General features: G+C 38.2%; 2 protein-coding genes across 3 annotated transcripts in view; both read right to left on the bottom strand.

Annotated features, from left to right (window-relative positions):
* The window catches only part of LOC109269133 (serine protease 58-like), a 94,612-nt gene that overhangs the window by 23,055 nt on the left and 49,141 nt on the right, over positions 1-22,416 (bottom strand). The window contains exon 5 of one of the 2 annotated variants that reach the window (XR_008420393.1): positions 19,698-19,774. Coding sequence is in view for 1 of the 2 variants with exons in the window: in XM_053897558.1 (XP_053753533.1) it covers positions 19,715-19,774 (60 nt within the window). In the remaining variant the exon portion in view is untranslated. Of the gene's footprint in view, positions 1-19,380; positions 19,775-22,416 lie in introns of those variants that run through there. The other variant, XM_053897558.1, reaches the window with a different exon arrangement.
* On the bottom strand, positions 4,850-5,812 carry LOC128775579 (olfactory receptor 9A4-like). Its single transcript, XM_053897556.1, has one exon. It carries the CDS (start codon positions 5,792-5,794, stop codon positions 4,850-4,852), a length of 945 nt encoding a protein of 314 aa, XP_053753531.1. The 5' UTR covers positions 5,795-5,812.

The following is a 22,416-nucleotide window of genomic DNA, read 5'->3' as shown; positions in this document are numbered from 1 at the left end:
AATCAAATTATAGCAGCACTTTCACATTCCAATGTACTGGGAGGGTAGAACTTCAACATAAGAATGTTGACAGACACAATTCCATCCGTAACAGAAGTCTTGTTTTCTTCCAATGTGGGGCAATTATGAATACAGTAAACATTCAGGTTCAAAATTACGTGTAGACATATGCTTTCAATTCATTTGTGCATATACTAAGGAAGATAATTGCTGGTTTGTATGGTAAGAGTATAATTTAGCTTTGCAAGAATTTGCCCAATTGTCTTTCAAAGTGACTGTACCATTTTGCATTCCCACCAGCAATGAATGAGAGTTCTGGTAGCTCCACATCCTCTCCAACGTTCGGTATTTTGGAATTTTAGTCATTCTACTGGGTGCGGGGTGGTATTTCATTACTTTTTTAATTTGCAATTTCCTGATGACAGAGGATGTTGATCATTTTTTATGTGTTTATTTATCACCTGCATATGTTCTTTAGTGAAGGGTCTGTTCAGATCTTTTGTCCATTTTTTAATTGAGTTGTGTGTTCTTATTGTTGACTTTTAGGAGTTCTTTGTATATTTTGGATACATGAGCAATTTTTCATATGTGCTTTGCAAGTATGTTCTCCCAAATGGTGGCTTTTCTTTTCATTCTCTTAACAGTCTTTCCCAGAGCAGAAGTTCATGTTTTCAACTTCTGTTTCCTAAATCATGCTTTTGGTGTTGTATCTAAAACATAGTCATCAAACACAAGGTCACCTAGTTTCCTCCTCTGTTAGGTTGTGATGTTTTGTAGCTTTGCATTTGACATGCAAAGTTGAGTTTATTTTTGTGAAAGCTGTAAGGTCTGTGTCCAGAATTATTTTTCATGAAGATGTCCAGTTGTTCCGGCACCTTTTGTTGAAAAGACTATCCCTTCTTCATGGAACTGCCTTTGTTTTTTGTTACACATCAGTTGATGATATCTGTGTGTGTCTATTTCTGCGCTTTCTGTTCTCTTCCACTGATACATTTCTCTACTATTTCACCAATAACATACTGTCTTGATCATTACAGCTTTATAATAAGTCTTGAAGTTGAGTAGAGACAATAGCTTCAACTCTGTTCTTCAGGATTGTGTTGGCTATTCTGGGCCTTTCCCCTTTCCATATAAACATTAGTATCACTTTGTCATTATCTACATAATACCTACTGGGATTTAGCTGAGATTTAATTGAATCTCTAGATCAAGTTGACAAAGATTGATATCTTCATAACACTTCTTTCCTGTGCATGCATATGGGGTATTTCTGCGCTTATATAGATCCTTTTCTTTCTTTCATCAGAGTTTTATAGATTCCGTAGTTTTCCTCATGTAGATCTTCCATGAATTTTGTTAGTTATGTACTATTTTTGTTGGTGCTAATTTCAAAAGCATTGTGTTTTTAATTTCAAAATCTAGTTTTTCATTGCTAGTATATGAGTTCACAAGTACACAGGAAAGCTATTTACTTTGCATACCAAACTTATATCCTGTGACCTTGCTATAATCATCTTTAAATAACACTATCTATACCACTTCACCGATAGTGCACGATCTTATAACACAATATACTCAGTTCCTCATACATATTCCTAAACATTGCTGTTATACACTTCACTTACTCATAAGCTATAATCATCCAACACGCTGCTGTGTCATTCTGACAACTGTTGTCTCTGAGATCGGGTAAGTACAAGAAAAATTAAACTTTTTATTTTATTCCTTCTCTAAGGTTCCTCCTTTCTTTCTATAGGATAAATTTACCAACTATATTATTTACCTTCTCCTTCAACAACTGTTTTAACATTGCTTGCAAAGCAGGTGTACTCATGACAAAGTCCTTCAAATTCTGTCCGAGAAAGCCTTTGTTTCTTCACTTTTAGTTCTTTTATTTCTTCACTGCCATTGAGTCAAGGGGCCTGGGTGAGGCTGCACTGCCCATAGATCAGTTGCGGGGAACTGCAGGCAAGGTACCCCAGTGGCTGACATGCAGGTGTTTTTATCTGACCAAAGTGACAATGAAGTATGATGCTGGAATAAAAACATCAAAAAAAGCCTACCACGTACGAGTTCTCTTACAGGGATGGTAGAAAGGCTGCCCCATCAAAACGTGGGAGCACACCAAGTAAGAAGGCCTACAGAGCACAAAGCACAAGGAATAGTTTATTGTGAGGCTCATGATATCGGTAAGAGTGTACAAGCAGAAAAAAAATTAGTGTACGTACTCAGTAGAATTTTTAGACAAGGCAATTATTAACATAAGGAAGAACAACCTGACAAGTCAAGAAATACCTTTATATTGTTTGTAAATATACCCCAGTAGAAACACTTGAAGACAGTCACCTCTGAAGAGTGTGAAGAGAAACATGGACCAGAAGTGAAATGGCAATAGTCTGATGATTCACTATGAACATCATTTAAAATTATTGGATATTTTTTCTTTTTTATTGTGGTAAAAAATATATAACACAAGTGTACCATTTTTAACCATCTTAAGTGTACAATTCAGTAGCATTAAGTCCACTCACATTGTTGTGCGAACGTCACCACCCTCCATCTCCAGAACACTTTAGCATCCTAAGCTGACACTTGGCCCCCATTAATTAGTAACTCCCATTTCCTCCTTCCCCAACCCCTGCTGCTCACTATTCTACTTTCTGTCTCTAGGAACTGGACTATTCTAGGTACCTCACATAGACGGAATCATACAACATTTTCCCTTTTATATTCACCTTCTTTCATTTAGCAATATTTTCAAGGGTCATCTATACGACAGCATGGATCAGAATTTCATTGTTTTTTAAGTCTGAATAAAATTCCATTGTACGCATATACCACCTTTTGTTTACACATTCATCTGTTTCCTCATCTGTGGAGAGGCTTTTGGGTCACTTCCACTGTTTGACAATTGTAAGGAATGCTGCTATGATTGTGAATAAAGCTTCTGTTTCCTCTTGCTTTGGAGTCTTAAGAATTCTTAATACCAAGTTATATGAATGTTTCAGTATAAAAGCAAGTGTTCACATACAGCATGTGAACAGGAAAATCTCCAGGGTTGGGGCAGTGGCCCTGATTCAGAGTCTAAATAAGGAACACAGTTTCTGACTACTGGTGGTGCCCCTGAGAGGGATAGATGACATCAGGCACAGTGCTCAAAAACAATACTGGCTCGTTGGACTGGAAGGATGGAGGTTGCAGGAAAAATGGAGGAGGACTCTAATAGACCAGGGTGGCCTGATACACGTAAATGGCCTCTGAGGAGTTGTAAAGCCTACGAGACACTTCTGTACAATGGTACCGACACAATATAAAGGTATAAAATGTAAAGGTCAAGCCATTGGTGTGTGCCAGTGAAAGATTCAGGAGCAAGCCTAATGTCACAGAAGAAAGACAAATATTTGCCTACATTTGAAAAGAGCCATAGACTTGTGGTGCTGCTTTGATGGCGTCTGGAAAGAGCCTAAATGTCCATCAACTGATGAATGGATAAAGAAATTGTGGTTTATATACACAATGGAATACTACGTGGCAATGAGAAAGAATGAAATATGGCCCTTTGTAGCAATGTGGATGGAACTGGAGAGTGTTATGCTAAGTGAAATAAGTCATACAGAGAAAGATAGATACCATATGTTTTCACTCTTATGTGGATCCTGAGAAACTTAACAGAAGTCTATGGGGCAAGGGAAGAAAAAAAAATAGATTAGAGAGGGAGAGAGCCAAAGCATAAGAGACTCTTAAAAACTGAGAACAAACTGAGGGTTGATGGGGGGTGGGAGGGAGGGGAGGGTGGGTCATGGGTATTGAGGAGGGCACCTTTTGGGATGAGCACGGGGTGTTGTATGGAAACCAATTTGACAATAATTCGTATTAAAAAAAAAAGAAAAGAGACATAGAGAACAAGTACATGAGAGGGAGGAAAGAACAGGGATTGACCTCTTACCGTCAAAGAACCCCTACTCACCCCCATGGTCAGGCAGAAAATTTACAATCATATACAAACGCAAGGAGTCCTAGATCTCAGCGTTTTAATAATCTAACTGTAGTTTGAACACAGTCCCAATCAATAGCCCAGCAAGCATTTTGTAGATATCTACAAACCGACTTCAAAATTTATATGGAAAGAGAATGACAAGAGAATAGCCAAAATAGTTATGAAAAAGAAGAGTCACTTTCCACATCATTTATTTATATCATATATTAATCAACCCACCTACATACATATAATCTTCTAATATGCATGCACACTAATGCACCAATTTGAATCCAGTGCCACATGGCTGATTCTGGCCTTCTCCTCTTGCTTCTCTGGAACATACTTATCCACATAAGAAACTGGCTCCCACCAGTTGTTATCCTCTTTTGTTCACCTGTAGTATAAGTGTACAGCAATTGCAGAATTGCTAAGTCACACCCCCAGTGGGAAACAACTTTATTAACAATACCATTATGATCGTGCTCAATTCATGAACCGCAAGATCATGACCTGAGATGAAGTTAGTCGCTTACCGACTGAATGACCCAGGGGCTCCCAGAGCTGAGTGTCCTTAAAAATATTACATATATTTTGTACATTTACACTTTGAAAATGTATATTGTAAGATGTATTATAACTACAGCAGAATATACAAATGTCTATATTCAATTAGACAATAATAATGTGATCTCCAATAAGGAAAAATCCGAATATAAGTTGGTGGACTATCAGTCCCTTGAAGAATTTTGTAGAATTCCCTTGCAGATGACAAACTATTTGATGATGAAAATGATCATTTCAGATTTGAATTAGTGCTATGAGACTGCTCAGGTCCATGATGATGAGTTCATGTTTGTACTTAGGAACCAGCTAACCCTTGAGGAGTTGAGAGCAGCGTTTCATGACATCTCGAAAGACCTCTATGAATTTTTCATTCCGGAGGGTGAAGATAAATGGGTTTAGAAAAGGGGTCACCACTAAAACCATCAGTGATGCTACCCTGTTGTACTCAGCTGCCTGCGTTTGCTTGGGTTTCACATAGAGGAACAAGCAGGTGCCATAGCCGATCACGACATAAGTGAAGTGGGAGGCACAAGTAGAGAAGGCTTTCCTCCGGCCAGAGACAGAGGGGATCTTGATGATGGTGGAGATGATGTAGGTGTAGGAGATGATTGTAGGGATAAGAGAACCAAAAAGAATAAAAACGGCCATTAAGAATAGGATAAACTCTATGAAAAGGGTATTATTGCAGGATAGATTGAGCAATTGCCCTCGGTCACAGAAGAAATTGTTCACCACATTTGATTTGCAGAAGGTAAGCTGAAATGTGGCATAAACTGGCCAGATTTGAAAAAGGAACCCAAACACCCATGACATAATGACCACCCAGATGCAGGTGCGGCTGTTCATAATGATGTCGTACCTCAGAGGGTTACAGACAGCCATGTAACGGTCCACAGCCATCGCTCCCAGTAATGTAAACTCTGTGGTCCCCAAAGAAAGGTACAGGAAGAGCTGGGTGACACATGCAGCCAGAGATATTGTCTGCATCCCAGGGAGCAGCAGCCCCCAAAGCATCATGGGCACGATATTAGTGGTAACCAAGATCTCCAAGGCAGAGAGATGACCAAGGAAGAAATACATGGGGGACTGCAGACGTCTGTCCACACAGACAATCACAATGATGACCATGTTTCCCATTAATGTCACTGAGTAGAAGAAGAAGAAGATAGCAAAGAGAATATGATGTAGTTCTCGGGAGCCAGGGAAGCCAAGGAGATAAAATTCAGTGGCACTAGAGTGATTCCCCAACATTTAGTTCTGAGCTCTTGTTCCTTGTGGAATCTAAAGATCAAAGAGAGAAAACAAGTTTCTGATCACAGGAAGATTCAAGGCAATTCCAACATGAGGAAATATATCCTACTCCTAGACTTCACAACATAAGGCTACTATTTTATACAAGGTTGGTGTTAAATGTTTTATGAAGGATATGTGTACTATATGAAGGTAAACGTAAATGCCCAAAAAGATGAGCAGTAGCCACCAACACCACACCTGAGGCATGAAAACCCACCCACCCAGTATGTACCCATCTCCCAGTTCACCAGCCATCCTGCCTCCAGCCCTGCCCTGACCTGCCATCCCGTCCCTGACCACATTGTTCTCATTTATACCATCCACTCTTCCATCTCCAGGGCCCAAAAGTGTCTTCTCTGCCTCTCATATGCATCCTCTGCATAATCTTGCTACATTTAAAGAATTCTGAGAATAACCAATCCCCATGATACCCAAGCACACCCAGACATGGTTCCTCCTTTCTTTGTGTCCTCTAAACACAGACTCCATTTGCATTGTATTCATATTAAATTTCTGCCTCGATTATATTATCAACTTTATGGTGTGGCTACCAAGTGAGACATTTCTAGCACATTGTCATAAAAGAACTGCTATTTTGAGACAAAATAGTGAGTCTTTCCCTGACTTCTAAAAAGCTGCCTCCCTGGATGGATTATTCACCTCCTCCTTCTTGTTCTCATAATGAGTCATCCTCCTTTTCTCATTTCAGTGAATGTTTATCCTCCAAGAGCAAAGACACTCTAATTTCCCCTATAGTGACCACTAACACTGAGATTATGATTCTCCTGGTCAATAAATGACAACAGAAAGGATGTCTGCAGAAGGAAGTCCTGTCTGTACTGCAGTCTCCACCCTGGGGTCAGAAGGCAAGAAAACAGCTGTGATATAGAGACAAAATCCTCCATATTCCCCCAGGTCACAAATGTCTAGTTCCAGATGAGAGACAAGACCTCCAAATGGGCAACCTATCCCTCTAACTGAACTGCCAGGATCCCAGTCTTGTAGAACAATTTAGAAAATTCCAAAGAGCACATATGCTTTTCTATGACCTTCTATTTTCCCCAGACCATAGGGTAAGAAAATAGTTAGAAGACACTGATATAAATCATACTGAGTTCCTCAGGAGGTGTGAGCTCCTTGCCTCAGCACATGCAGGTCTTTGCTCAAATATCTCCTCTCCACAGCACTTTCTCACACATCCCTTCAAATAATTCATGCACCATGCATAAATTCACTTCTAACCTCTTTGGATTGTATTTTGTTATTGGCTCTCAGAAATAGCTCAAATAATATAATACAATTGTTTATTAATTTATCATCATCAAAATCCCACATTAGAATTAAGTACCTTGAGGCAAGTTTTTTATCTTTCTGGTATTACTACTTGTGACAAGAACAGAGTCTGACAAAGTAGGTGTTCTATAAATATTTTTAAATGGCTTTAACAATTAACAGGTTAAAGAACAAATCAATGAATAAACAAAGAGTATCTTTCCTTCCATTCACTTTTCTCCAAAGCATCGCCCAGTCAACCTGCAATCTTTCCTCCCAGAGATCCCCACAAGATGGCAAGGAGGTATATGGAAGAGATGAAGAGATATGAGAGAACAGGAACTTAGGTGATGGCAGAGCGTGTGCTGGTCGCCAGCACTGGGCACCATGAAGCTGCTCTTTGCTATGGAGGGATGATTTGATGGAAGGTCATCTAATCTGCAGCTGCCTTAGTCCTACTCTTCAGGCTCTAGGTGTCCTTATTCCACCTGGCAGCCAAGCCTAGACCCTCCCATGATAATGCCCTTGACCCTGATGAATATGGACGCAAAAATTCTCAATAAGATACTAGCAAATCGAATTCAACAGCATATAAAAAGAATTATTCACCATGATCAAGTGGGATTCATTCCTGGGATGCAGGGCTGGTTCAACATTCGCAAATCGATCAACGTGATACATCACATTAACAAAAAAAAAAGAGAAGAACCATATGATCCTGTCAATCGATGCAGAAAAGGCCTTTGACAAAATCCAGCACCCTTTCTTAATAAAAACCCTTGAGAAAGTCGGGATAGAAGGAACATACTTAAAGATCATAAAAGCCATTTATGAAAAGCCCACAGCTAACATCATCCTCAACGGGGAAAAACTGAGAGCTTTTTCTCTGAGATCAGGAACACGACAGGGATGCCCACTCTCACCGCTGTTGTTTAACACAGTGCTGGAAGTTCTAGCATCAGCAATCAGACAACAAAAGGAAATCAAAGGCATCAAAATTGACAAAGATGAAGTCAAGCTTTCGCTTTTTGCAGATGACATGATATTATACATGGAAAATCCGATAGACTCCACCAAAAGTCTGCTAGAACTGATCCATGAATTCAGCAAAGTTGCAGGATACAAAATCAATGTACAGAAATCAGTTGCATTCTTATACACTAACAATGAAGCAACAGAAAGACAAATAAAGAAACTGATCCCATTCACAATTGCACCAAGAAGCATAAAATACCTAGGAATAAATCTAACCAAAGATGTAAAAGATCTGTATGCTGAAAACTATAGAAAGCTTATGCAGGTAATTGAAGAAGATATAAAGAAATGGAAAGACATTCCCTGCTCATGGATTGGAAGAATAAATATTGTCAAAATGTCAATACTACCCAAAGCTATCTACACATTCAATGCAATCCCAATCAAAATTGCACCAGCATTCTTCTCGAAACTAGAACAAGCAATCCTAAAATTCATATGGAACCACAAAAGGCCCCGAATAGCCAAAGTCATTTTGAAGAAGAAGACCAAAGCAGGAGGCATCACAATCCCAGACTTTAGCCTCTACTACAAAGCTGTCATCATCAAGACAGCATGGTATTGGCATAAAAACAGACACATAGACCAATGGAATAGAATAGAAACCCCAGAACTAGACCCACAAACGTATGGCCAACTCATCTTTGACAAAGCAGGAAAGAACATCCAATGGAAAAAAGACAGTCTCGTTAACAAATGGTGCTGGGAGAACTGGACAGCAACATGCAGAAGGTTGAAACTAGACCACTTTCTCACACCATTCACAAAAATAAACTCAAAATGGATAAAGGACCTGAATGTGAGACAGGAAACCATCAAAACCTTAGAGGAGAAAGCAGGAAAAGACCTCTCTGACCTCAGCCGTAGCAATCTCTTACTCAGCACATCCCCAAAGGCAAGGGAATTAAAAGCAAAAGTGAATTACTGGGACCTTATGAAGATAAAAAGCTTCTGCACAGCAAAGGAAACAACCAACAAAACTAAAAGGCAACCAACGGAATGGGAAAAGATATTTGCAAATGACATATCGGACAAAGGGCTAGTATCCAAAATCTATAAAGAGCTCACCAAACTCCACACCCGAAAAACAAATAACCCAGTGAAGAAATGGGCAGAAAACATGAATAGACACTTCTCTAAAGAAGACATCCGGATGGCCAACAGGCACATGAAAAGATGTTCAACGTCGCTCCTTATCAGGGAAATACAAATCAAAACCACACTCAGATATCACCTCACGCCAGTCAGAGTGGCCAAAATGAACAAATCAGGAGACTATAGATGCTGGAGAGGATGTGGAGAAATGGGAACCCTCTTGCACTGTTGGTGGGAATGCAAATTGGTGCAGCCACTCTGGAAAGCAGTGTGGAGGTTCCTCAGAAAATTAAAAATAGACTTACCCTATGACCCAGCAATAGCACTGCTAGGAATTTATCCGAGGGATACAGGAGTACTGATGCATAGGGGCACTTGTACCCCAATGTTTATAGCAGCACTCTCAACAATAGCCAAATTGTGGAAAGAGCCTAAATGTCCATCAACTGATGAATGGATAAAGAAACTGTGGTTTATATACACAATGGAATACTACGTGGCAATGAGAAAAAATGAAATATGGCCTTTTGTAGCAACGTGGATGGAAGTGGAGAGTGTGATGCTAAGTGAAATAAGCCATACAGAGAAAGACAGATACCATATGGTTTCACTCTTATGTGGATCCTGAGAAACTTAACAGAAACCCATGGGGGAGGGGAAGGAAAAAAAAAAAAAAAACAGGTTAGAGTGGGAGAGAGCCAAAGCATAAGAGACTGTTAAAAACTGAGAACAAACTGAGGGATGATGGGGGGTGGGAGGGAGGGGAGGGTGGGTGATGGGTATTGAGGAGGGCACCTTTTGGGATGAGCACTGGGTGTTGTATGGAAACAAATTTGACAGTAAATTTCATATATTAAAAAATAAAAAAAATAAAAAAATTAAAAAAAATAAAGTAATTACGCTGAGTTAAAGAAGCCAGCTCACGCTCCCCAGGAAAAAAAAAAAAAAAAGATAATGCCCTTGAACTCTCTCCTTCACCGAGGGGCATACCTGGAAGACACTCACCTCCAGAAAAGGGTTGGAACGTTCTTTGGCTCTTCAAGCATCAATCCAGGCTACCCATGGTTAGTAAAGAGCCATGCTTGGGAGACAATGAGTAGTTCCTGCTGTCTCCACTCATGGTGAAAAATACTATCGACACACAGGAGCTCCGGAAAAAGTGCAGAAGTGGTGCTGAGAGGAATCTAGCTATCTCCCTCCCCCTCATTCTCTCTGCCTCCTTCCTTTTCTATCTTATCCATCCCCAAGGATAGTTATACACTGGAGAATCATTTGCACAGGTTCAGAGACACACTAGGGATGTAGTCAAGGAAAAGCTGAAGAAACTTTCACTCTTCCCTCCTGAGGATAATCAAGTTTTAGACCCCGGTAAAGTTCTCTGCATTGGGAAAACTTAAACACTCCTACTCAGGAATTTCTCAACTTTCAGGCTGCCATCCTCCCAGACCCTTAGTTATCACCACTACCAAGCTGTGAACACTCAGCCCCCTCATCTGCTCTCTGCTTCTCCCTGACTCCATTTAGCCCTACAGAGCCTGCGCTGCCCCCAAGCTGATGACTCCAGGACAGACTCAGAAACTTAGGGGCCACTCAATCTTCTTCTTCTTCATCTCCAAGGTTTCAGGAAGCACAGCTTTCCCGATGATCTCTGCACACTCTAAACCACATACTCTCTGTCCACAGTTATGGGAACCTGGCAAGACAAATAGAGAGGACCTGCCACCTACTCCAATGTCACCTTCTGATAATGCCACAGCCCATTCCAGTCCCTCCAACATGCACCCAACTCTGGGTGTTCAGCCATACATTTCCCTTCTAGACCTTCAAATGCTCTCAGGTCACCTCCCTGTGCTGCTTGAACTGAGGGGTCAAACTTGAAGAAACACTATTCAGAATTAACAACAACAACAACAACAACAACAACAACAACAAAATACTGCATAAAAGACAGAATGGCTGGGATGCTGAGTTTAAAAGCAAAATCACACTTAAAACATTTACTTTTAATGTTGAAAAACAACTGCCATCTTTCATGAAATTAGCACAGGTATTATTTAAAAATCAAATGGAAGGATATAAGGTAAAGCATAAATATCTCTCTCCCCATCTGCTTGATTCTCCTGATCCATCTCCTAGAGCTAAATATTATTATAAATTATTATTAAAAATTTCTAGTCTATTCATACAGAATTTTCTGTGTGTTTACAAGAATATCTGTATATATTCTTTTTAAGTAAAGTATGTTTTAATTAATATACTTTCCTGCTACCTTCTTCTTAATATATATATGTGTGTATGTACACATGCTTGTGTGTCTATTAAACTTTTCCATATTAAAAATATGTTAATCACATTTTATGTAATTGCTTAACAAATATTTGCTTATGAAAATACTGATCATTAATTAATGAATATGCTGATTAACAAACATTTTCTCCAATTTTTCATGTGTATATTATTGATGCAATAAATACTCTCTTGTATGATAATTTGTACAACTTTTTAATTGTATTAAATTATTAGCTGTTACCATTCATTCTCCAAAGTTACAATAATTTATAATCTTTTTTTTTTAAGTTTTTGTTTAAATTCCTGTTAGTTAACACGCAGTGGAATAGTAGTTTCAGGTGTACAATACAATGATTCAACACTTCCATACATCACCTGGTGATCATCATAACAAGTGCCCTCCTTAATCCCCATCACCCACTTCACCCACCCACCCCCACCTCCCCTCTGGTAATCACCAGTTTGTTTTCTATAGTTAAGAGCCTTTCTTGGTTTACTTCTCTATCATTTTTCTCCTCTGCTCATCTGTTTTGTTTTTTAAATGAGATTGTATTGGGCCCATCCAAAGAGTCTCTTGTCAGGTATTTCTTTTCTTTTTTTTAAATTTTTTTAATGTTTGGTTTTTTTTTTTTTTTTTGAGAGAGAGAGAGAGAGTGAGAGGGAGAGACAGACAGACAGAGCACGTGTGGGGGAGGGGCAGAGAGAGAGAGAGAGAGAGAGAGAGAGAATCCCAAGCAGACCCTGGGTTGCCAGTACAAATCCGATGCAGGGCTCAAACTCACAAAAGGTGAAATCAAGACCTAAGCTGAAATCAAGAGCTGAACACCCAACCAACTGAGCCACCCAGGCTCCCCCAGAATCAATTTTCTTAATTCAAGGCATGGTTCAGTTTTCTAGATATCTTTACAGTATTTTCCACTATACACTGGAAGAGTAGAAATGGAGAAGGAAGAAGGAACATAAGTATTAAAACTCCTTCAGAAAAAGTTTCATTTCTTAAAAACTTAAATATATATGATTCAGCAATTCTACTTGTAGACAGTTTCCTAAAATGAATGAAAACATACTTCTGTTATAATGTTCATAGTGCCTGTATTCATTGTAACTAAAATAACAAAATAAATATGTATCAACAGAGATGGATATATTCATATGAAGAAATACTACTCAGCAACAAAAAGTAACAAACTGTTCATAGACACAAAATAGTTGAATTCAAGTACATTACAATGAATGAAAAGGTCAGACACCAAAAATGCATATTGTATGGAGGTATGTTCGCTATCATTTTTAACTTATTGGATTATACAGATTAGCCTTTTATTCAGGATTTTGGCCTCTATGTTAATGAAAGGCATTAGCCTTAATTTTATTTTATGTAAGGTCCTTGTCAGGTTTTGGCATGAAGGTAATTTTGGTTATCATAAAATGAATTGGAAAATATGCCCTCCTTTCCTATTTTATGTGGGAAAAGTTTGTATTATCTCCTTCTAAGTTGTTGGGGAAACTCCATGTCTAGTGAGGACCTCTAGCCCAAGAGTTTTCTCTATGAGAAAGTATTTACAGGTGAAACATCTTTAGTAGCTAAAGGACTATTCAAAACTTCTACTTCAGATTGTGTTTGCAAGGTGAATTGCTTAATTCATCTGTCAAGTTTATTGACAAAGTTGTTCATGATACCCATTTTTATAGATTTAAGAATTATGGTACCATTGTGATATCCCTTGTTTCCATTTGTGACATTGGTAATTTGTGTTTCTATTTTTTCCTCGGTCATTCTTGTTAGGGATTGACCAATTATATTATTCTTTTCCAAGACATTACATTTGGCTTTATTGAGTCTTCTCTATTGCTATCTGGTTTACGTTTCATGTTCTCAAGGCATTATCCCTATGTGTGTCTCTTCATACGGTATTCTATTTATAAGGGTGCCAATCATTAGGATAGGGATCCACTATGGCCTCATTTTCACTGATTACATCTGCAACCACCCCATTTCCAACCAAGTTCACATGCTGATGTACTGGGAGGTTAGAACTTCAACATATGAATGTTGACAGACATAATTCAACCCACAACAGAGGTCTTGGCTGCTTCCAAATGGGGGAAAATATGAATATACTTACAGTAAACATTCTGTGCAAGATTATGTGTGGACATAAGTTTTCAACTCATTTGTGTGTATACTAAGGAAGATAATTGCTGGGTTGAATGGTAAGAGTATATTTAGCTTTGCAAGAAATTGCCAATTGTCTTTCAAAGTGACTGTACCATTTTTCATTCCCAACAGCAATAATGAGAATTCCACTTGTTCCACATTGTCACCAGAATTTGGTGTTTTAGATTTTAGCCATTCTCTTAGGTGTTAACATTCATTAACATTCATTGTTGTTTAATTTGCAATTTCCTGATGACATAGGATATTGACCATTTTTTATATGCTTATTTATCACCTGCATATGTTCTTTAGTGAAGGGTCTGTTCAGATCTTTTGTCCATTTTTTAATTGAGTTATGTGTTCTTATTTTTTTAATATGAAATTTATTGTCAAATTAGTTTCTATACAACACCCAGTGCTCATCCCAACAGGCGCCCTCCTCAATGTCCGTCTAGTTATCTGTTCTTATTGTTGAGTTTGAAGAGTTCTTTGTATATTTTGGATACATGTGTAATATTTCATATGTGCTTTATAAGTATCTTCTCCCAAACTGTGGTTTGCCATTTCATTCTCTTAACAGTCTTTCCCAGAGCAGAAGTTCGTGTTTTCAATTTTTTGTTTCCTAAATCATGCTTTTGGTGTTGTATCTAAAAAATAGTCATCAAACACCAGGTCACCTAGTTTTCTCCACTGTTACGTTATGATGTTTTGTAGCTTTGCATTTGACATTTAGGTCTCTGCTCCAAGTTGAGTTTGCTTTTGTGAAAGGTGTAAAGTCTGTGTCCAGAATTATTTTTCATGAAGATGTCCAGTTGTTCCGGCACCTTTTGTTGAAAAGACTAACCCTTCTTCATGGAACTGCCTTTGTTTTTTGTTACAGGTCAGTTGATGATATCTGTGTGTGTCTATTTCTGGGCTTTCTGTTATTTTCCACTGATATATTTCTCTATTATTTCACCAATAACACTCTGTCTTGAAAACTACAGCTCTATAATAAGTCTTGAAGTTGAGCAGAGACAATACCTTCAACTCTGTTCTTCTATTATGTTGGCTATTCTGAGCCTTTTCCCTTTCCATATAAACATTAGTATCATCTTGTCATTATCTACAAAATAACTTACTGGGATTTGGTTGACAATCAGAAATTAAAGAGAGAAATAACTGAATCAGAAATACAAAGGATTATAAGAGAATGTTATTAAAAAATTATATGTCAAGAACTTGGACAACCTAGAAAAAATGGATATATTCCTAGAAACATAACCTTCCCAAACTGAATCCAGAAGAAATAGAAAATTTGAACACATTGATTACCAACTACAAAATTGAATCAGTAATAAAATAAAAAAATCCCAACAAACAAAAGTCCAGGACCAGATGACTTCACAAGTGAATTCAACAAAAAATGTAAAGAAGACATGGGACACCTGGGCAGCTCAGTTGGTTAAGCATCTGACTCTTGGTTTTGGCTCAGGTCATGATCTCAGTTAAATGAGTTCGAGCCCTGTGTTGGGCTCTGTGCTAGCAGCATGGAGGCCGCTTGCGAATCTCTCCCTCCCTCTCTCTCTCTGTCCCTCCCCTACTCACTCTGTCTCTCTCTCAAAATAAATGAATAAACTTAAAAAAAAATAACTTTAAAGAAAACGTAATCTTCTCAAACTATTCCAAATAATAGCAGAGAAAGGAAAGTTTCCAAATTCATTCTATGAGGCTAGCATTACCCAATAATAATAAATACCCAGATAAAGGCACTACAAAAGGGGCTCCTGGGTGGCTCAGGCAGTTAAGGGCCTAACTCTTGATTTCAGCTCGTCATGATCTTATGGTTCATGAGTTTGAGCCCTGCATCAGGCTCCACGCTTATAATTCTCTGTCTCCTCTCTTTCTGCCCTCCCCCTCTCTCAAAACTAAATAAACTTTTTAAAAGATACTACAAAAAACAGGGAACTACAGACCCATATTGCTGATGAACATAGATGTGATAATCCCCACAAAAATATTAACAAACAGAAGCCAATGATTTAAATAATTTAAAAAGTCATTCACCACGATCAAGTGGGATAAATTCCTACGATGCAAGGTGGTTCAATCTTCACAAATCAATCAACATGATACATCACTTCAATAAGAGAAAGGATAAAAACTATATGATCATTTCAATAGATGCAGAAAAAGCATGTGACAAAGTAAAATACATGATAAAAACCCTCAACAAAGTAGGTTTAGAGGGACATACCTCAACAAAATAAAGTCCATATATGGAAAACCCACAGCTAACAACATCCTCAATGGGGAAAAAGTGAGAGCTTTCCCCTATGGTCAGGAACAAGACAGGGATGTCCACTCTCACCACTGTTATTTCACCTAGTACTGGAATACCTAGCCTCAGCAGTCAGACAACAAAATAAATAAAAGGCATCCAAATCAACAGGGTAGAAATCAGACTTTCACTATTTGCAGGTAACATGATACTCTAAATTCAAAACCCAATAAACTCCACCAAAAAGTTGCTAGAACAGATACACAAATTTAGTCAAGTCACAGAATACAAAATCAACATTCAAAAATCTGTTGCTTTTCTATACACCATTAATGAAGCAACATAAAGAGAAATCAAGGAACCAATCCCGTTTATAATTGCACCAAAAATAATAAGAAACCTAGGAATAAACTTAACTGAGGAGATAAAAGACCTGTACTCTGAAAACTATAAAACATTGATGAAAGAAATTGTATAGGATACAAACAAGTGCAATGATATCCATGCTCATGGATTGGGAGAATAAATATTATTAAAATGTCCATACAACCCAAAGCCATCTACAGCTTTACTGCAATCCCTACCAAAATACCAACAGCGTGTTTCATGGAACTAGAACAAATAATCTTAAAAATTATATGGAACCACAAAAGACCCTCAATAGCCCAAGTAATGTTGAAAAAAAGAAAAAAACTGGAGGTATTAACACAATCTCAGATTTCAAGATATACTACAAAGCTGTAGTGATCAAAGCAGTACAATACTGGCACAAAAACAGGCTCATAATCAAGGAAACACAATAGAGAGACAAGAAATAAACCAACACTTACAGGTCAATTAATCTTTGACACAGGAGGCAAGAACATGAATGGGAAAGACGGTCTCTTCAACAAATGGCGTTGGGAAAACTGGGCAGCAACACGCAAAAAGAATGAATGAAACTGGACCACTTTCTTACACCATAAACGAAAATAAACTCAGAATGGGTGAAACACCAAAATGTGAAACCTGAAACCATAAACATCCTAGGAGAGAGCACAGGCAGTCATTTCTCTGACATCAGTGGAAACGTTTTTCCAGATGTGTCTCCGGAAGCAAGGAAAACAAAAGCAAAAATAAAGAATTGGGACTATACTGAAATGAAAAGCTTCTGCATAGCAAAGAAAACACTCAACAAAGCAAAAAGACAACCTACTGATGGGAGAAGATATTTGCAATGACATACCCAATAAAGGGTTTCTTTCCAAAATGTATACAGAACTGATACAACTCAACACCCAAAAAACAAAATTAAAAATGGGCAGAAGACATTAACAGACATTTCTCCAAAGAAAACATATGGATGGTCAACAGACATATGAAAAGATGCTCAACATCACTCATCATCACGGAAATTCAAATCAAAACTACAATGAGCTATCACCTCACACCTGTCAGAATGGCTAAAATCAGAAACACAAGAAAACAAAGACAACCTACTGAATTGTTGGTAAGGAGTTGGTAAGGATGTGGAGAAAAAGGAACCCTCTCACACTGTTGGTAAGAATGCAAACTGGTGCAGCCACTGCGGAAACAGTACGGAGGTTCCTCAAAAAATTAAAGATAGAATTGCCATATAACCCAGTAATTCCACTACTAGGTATTTACCCAAAGAATACAAAAACACTAATTCAAAAAGATATATGCACCCCTATGTTTATTATAGCATTACTGAAATTGCCAAACTACATAAACAACCCAAATGTCCATCGATAAGCAAATGGATAAAGAAAAGTGGTATATATGTATATATATATACATATATATATATATATATGCACGTGTATGTATATGTGTGTGTATATAATGTGTGTATATATATATTCAATATATATAATGAAATATTACTCAGCCATAAGAAGAATGAAATGTTGTCATTTGCAACAGTATGGATGGATCTAAAGTCTAAAATGTATTATACTAAGTGAAATAAATTAGAGAAAGACAATTACCGTATGATTTCACTCATATATGGAATGTAAGAAATCAAACAAACAAACGAAGAAAAAATTAGACAAACCAACAAATACACTATTAACTATAGGGAACAAACATGGCTACCTAAGGGGAGGTGGGTAGGGGGATGGGTGAAATAGGGGATGGGGATTGAGAGCACACTTAACCTTCATGAGCACTGAGTAATGTATAGAACTGTTGAATCGCTATATTGTACACCTGAAACATAACGCTGCACGTTAGCCATGCTGGAATTGAATTTTTTTTAACGAATAGAAAAACTAGACTGATAAAAGGTATTTCCAATGTGCATGTAAGATAATATCGGATACATGTGCTCAATATCTGAAGAACCCCTGAATGTCATGACAAAGTAACCAAAGGCCCAAGTAGAAAAATGTGAAACTCCATCCCTCCTCCCCTACTGTTCTCCCATTTTCTACCTTCAGCTAAACAGAAACTTTACAGAGTATCTGGACTTAAGTAAATACTCATTTGCTAAAAATAATGAGATACCCTCATAAACAATCAAACCTTCCTGGCAATTGAAAGCTAGAGTTTAATTAGTATGACTCAAAGACATTGGAAAAACACAGGATAATTTTACATCTTTTATTTTTAAATTGATAATATAGAATTTCATTGGTAATACATTCTCATGAAACACACACCAAAACAATATAAAAGGTTATTCAATAAGAAATACTTCTTTCACTCCTACTCCTAATAGCCCAGTTGGTAATCAGTTACCTACCTTGACTTCCAGACGTTTCTTATGTAATTATGCAAATATGAATAATTTGATATACATATATGCTGTGAACTGATTACCATAATAAATTTAGTTAGCACATCTGTCCCCTCACAAAATTACTTTTTATTTCATGGTGAGAACATTTAATATCTATTCTATTAGTAACTTTCAAGTAGACAATGTAGCATAGTTATGTAGTCACCACGCTGTACATTAGATCCACAAACTTACCTATCTTACAACTGGGAGTTATAACTTATAAGAGTTACAAGCAACATCTCCAAATTTCCCTCATTCCCCAGCCCCTAGTAACCACCAGTCTACTCTCTATTCCTAGGAGTTTGGCTTTTTTAGATTCCACATATAAGGAAAAATATACAATATTTGTCTTCCTCTGTCTGATCTATTTCCCTTGGCATAATGCCCTCAAGATTTATCCATGTTACTATTTTGCTATTCATGTTGTTAGCAAATGACAGGATTTTCTTCTTTTTTATGGTTGAATAATATTTCATTTCTCATTAATGGATCAGATTAAATTAGTGACTGGCTTCAGGAGAAAAAGACCTACTATCAGCCAGGCTAGACTACTGATTCTGAGTGATTCTAGTGATTCAGAGGCTTTCTCAGGACTTGTATGGATACACTTGTTTCTTGAGCCCTCTCTTGGTGAATTCTTAAGCTTGTTTGTCTTCTAGATCATGTAATGCACCAGGCCAGGTGCTGAAAACCTCCCTTTAGCTTTCCGAAAGGAAAGAGCTAATGCTCACATTTGTGGTCTCTCTTTGGCCTACAGATTCCGGGTGAGTTTCTGGGCATGTTCCATAGCCTGTGCCCAAAGCTCATCCAAGCTGCCTTTGGGTCTGGGCACCAGGCTGAGGTACATTAGATGCTGGGGGATCTGCAGCCAAGGCATCCCCAGTGGCTGGTGTGTGGGTGTTTTCATCTGACCAAAGTGACAATGAAGTATGAAGCTGGAATAAAAACATCCAAAATAGCTTACCTTTTATGAGTTCTCTGTTAGAGGGATGCTGGAAAATCCGCCCCATCAAAACTTAGAAGCACACCAAGTAAGAAGACCTATGGAGCACAAAGCACAAGGAATAATTTATTGTTAGGTTTATGGTATCTGTAGGGGTAAACAAGAAGAAAACACAGGATGAATATTTGATCAAAATTTAAAAATAAGGTGATTAACTAAAGAAAAAACAACTTGATAAATCACAAAATGTCGGTATATTATTTATATATCCCAGTAGAAACAGTTGAACACAGTCACCTCTGAAGAGTGTGAAGAGAATCAAAGAGGGGATCAAAGGGTATTGGCACAAAAACAGACACATAGACCAATGGAATAGTATAGAAATCCCAGAACTAGACCCACAAACGTATGGCCAACTCATCTTTGACAAAGCAGGAAAGAACATCCAATGGAAAAAAGAGAGTCTCTTTAACAAATGGTGCTGGGAAAACTGGACAGCAACATGCACAAGATTGAAACTAGACCACTTTCTCACACCATTCACAAAAATAAACTCAAAATGGATAAAGGACCTGAATGTGAGACAGGAAACCATCAAAACCCTAGAGGAGAAAGCAGGAAAAGACCTCTCTGACCTCAGCCGTAGCAATCTCTTACTCGACACATCCCCAAAGGCAAGGGAATTAAAAGCAAAAGTGAATTACTGGGACCTTATGAAGATAAAAAGCTTCTGCACAGCAAAGGAAACAACCAACAAAACTAAAAGGCAACCAACGGAATGGGAAAAGATATTTGCAAATGACATATCGGACAAAGGGCTAGTATCCAAAATCTATAAAGAGCTCACCAAACTCCACACCCGAAAAACAAATAATCCAGTGAAGAAATGGGCAGAAGACATGAATAGACACTTCTCTAAAGAAGACATCCGGATGGCCAACAGGCACATGAAAAGATGCTCAACGTCGCTCCTCATCAGGGAAATACAAATCAAAACCATACTCAGACATCACCTCACGCCAGTCAGAGTGGCCAAAATGAAGAAATCAGGAGACTATAGATGCTGGAGAGGATGTGGAGAAACAGGAACCCTCTTGCACTGTTGGTGGGAATGCAAATTGGTGCAGCCACTCTGGAAAACAGTGTGGAGGTTCCTCAAAAAATTAAAAATAGACATACCCTATGACCCAGCAATAGCACTGCTAGGAATTTACCCAAGGGATACAGGAGTACCATGCATAGGGGCACTTGTACCCCAATGTTTATAGCATCACTGTCAACAATAGCCAAATTGTGGAAAGAGCCTAAATGTCCATCAACTGATGAATGGATAAAGAAATTGTGGTTTATATACACAATGGAATACTACGTTGCAATGAGAAAGAACGAAATATGGCCCTTTGTAGCAACGTGGATGGAACTGGAGAGTGTGATGCTAAGTGAAATAAGCCATACAGAGAAAGACAGATACCATATGGTTTCACTCTTGTGTGGATCCTGAGAAACTTAACAGAAACCCATGGGGGAGGGGAAGGAAAAAAAAAAGAGGTTAGAGTGGAAGAGAGCCAAAGCATAAGAGACTCTTAAAAACTGAGAACAAACTGAGGGTTGATGGGGCTGGGAGGGAGGGTAGGGTGGGTGATGGGTATTGAGGAGGGCACCTTTTGGGATGAGCACTGGGTGTTGTATGGAAACCAATTTGACAATAAACTTCATATATTGAAAAAAATAAAAATTAAAAAATAAAAAATAAAAAATTGAAAAAAAACAAAGCGGGGAGCAAAGCTCTGATGATTCATCATAAAAAATCATTTAGAATTATTTAATATTTTTTTCTTTTCTATTGTGGTAAAAAATATATAACACAATTTTGCCATTTTTAACCATCTTAAGTGTACAATTCAGGAGCATTAAGTCCACTCACATTGTTGTGCGACCGTCACCACCCTCCATCTCCAGAACACTTCATCCTAAGCTGACACTTGGCCTCCATTAATTAGTAACTCCCATTTCCTCCTTCCCCAACCCCTGCTGCTCACTATTCTACTTTCTGTCTCTAGGAACTGGACTATTCTAGGTACCTCACATAAATGGAATCATACAACATTTTCCCTTTTATATTCACTTTCTTTCATTTAGCAATATTTTCAAGGGTCATCTATACGACAGCATGGATCAGAATTTCATTGTTTTTTAAGTCTGAATAAAATTCCATTGTACGCATATACCACCTTTTGTTTACACATTCATCTGTTTCCTCATCTGTGGAGAGGCTTTTGGGTCACTTCCACTGTTTGACAATTGTAAGGAATGCTGCTATGATTGTGAATAAAGCTTCTGTTTCCTCTTGCTTTGGAGTCTTAAGAATTCTTAATACCAAGTTATATGAATGTTTCAGTATAAAAGCAAGTGTTCACATACAGCATGTGAACAGGAAAATCTCCAGGGTTGGGGCAGTGGCCCTGATTCAGAGTCTAAATAAGGAACACAGTTTCTGACTACTGGTGGTGCCCCTGAGAGGGACAGATGACATCAGGCACAGTGCTCAAAAACAATACTGGCTCGTTGGACTGGAGGGATGGAGGTTGCAGGAAAAATGGAGGAGGACTCTAATAGACTAGGGTGGCCTGATACACGTAAATGGCCTCTGAGGAGTTGTAAAGCCTACGAGACACTTCTGTACAATGGTACCGACACAATATAAAGGTATAAAATGTAAAGGTCAAGCCATTGGTGTGTG

This window comes from Panthera pardus, unplaced genomic scaffold (genome assembly GCF_024362965.1).
Source record: "Panthera pardus isolate Hobbes unplaced genomic scaffold, ASM2436296v1 HiC_scaffold_8, whole genome shotgun sequence".
NCBI lineage: Eukaryota > Metazoa > Chordata > Mammalia > Carnivora > Felidae > Panthera > Panthera pardus.
This window is presented reverse-complemented; position numbering and strand designations above follow the sequence as displayed.

Excerpts from the sequence above, each read along its gene's own strand:
- LOC128775579 (XM_053897556.1), bottom strand. The coding sequence starts at position 5,794 with ATGTTGGGGAATCACTCTAGTGCCACTGAATTTTATCTCCTTGGCTTC.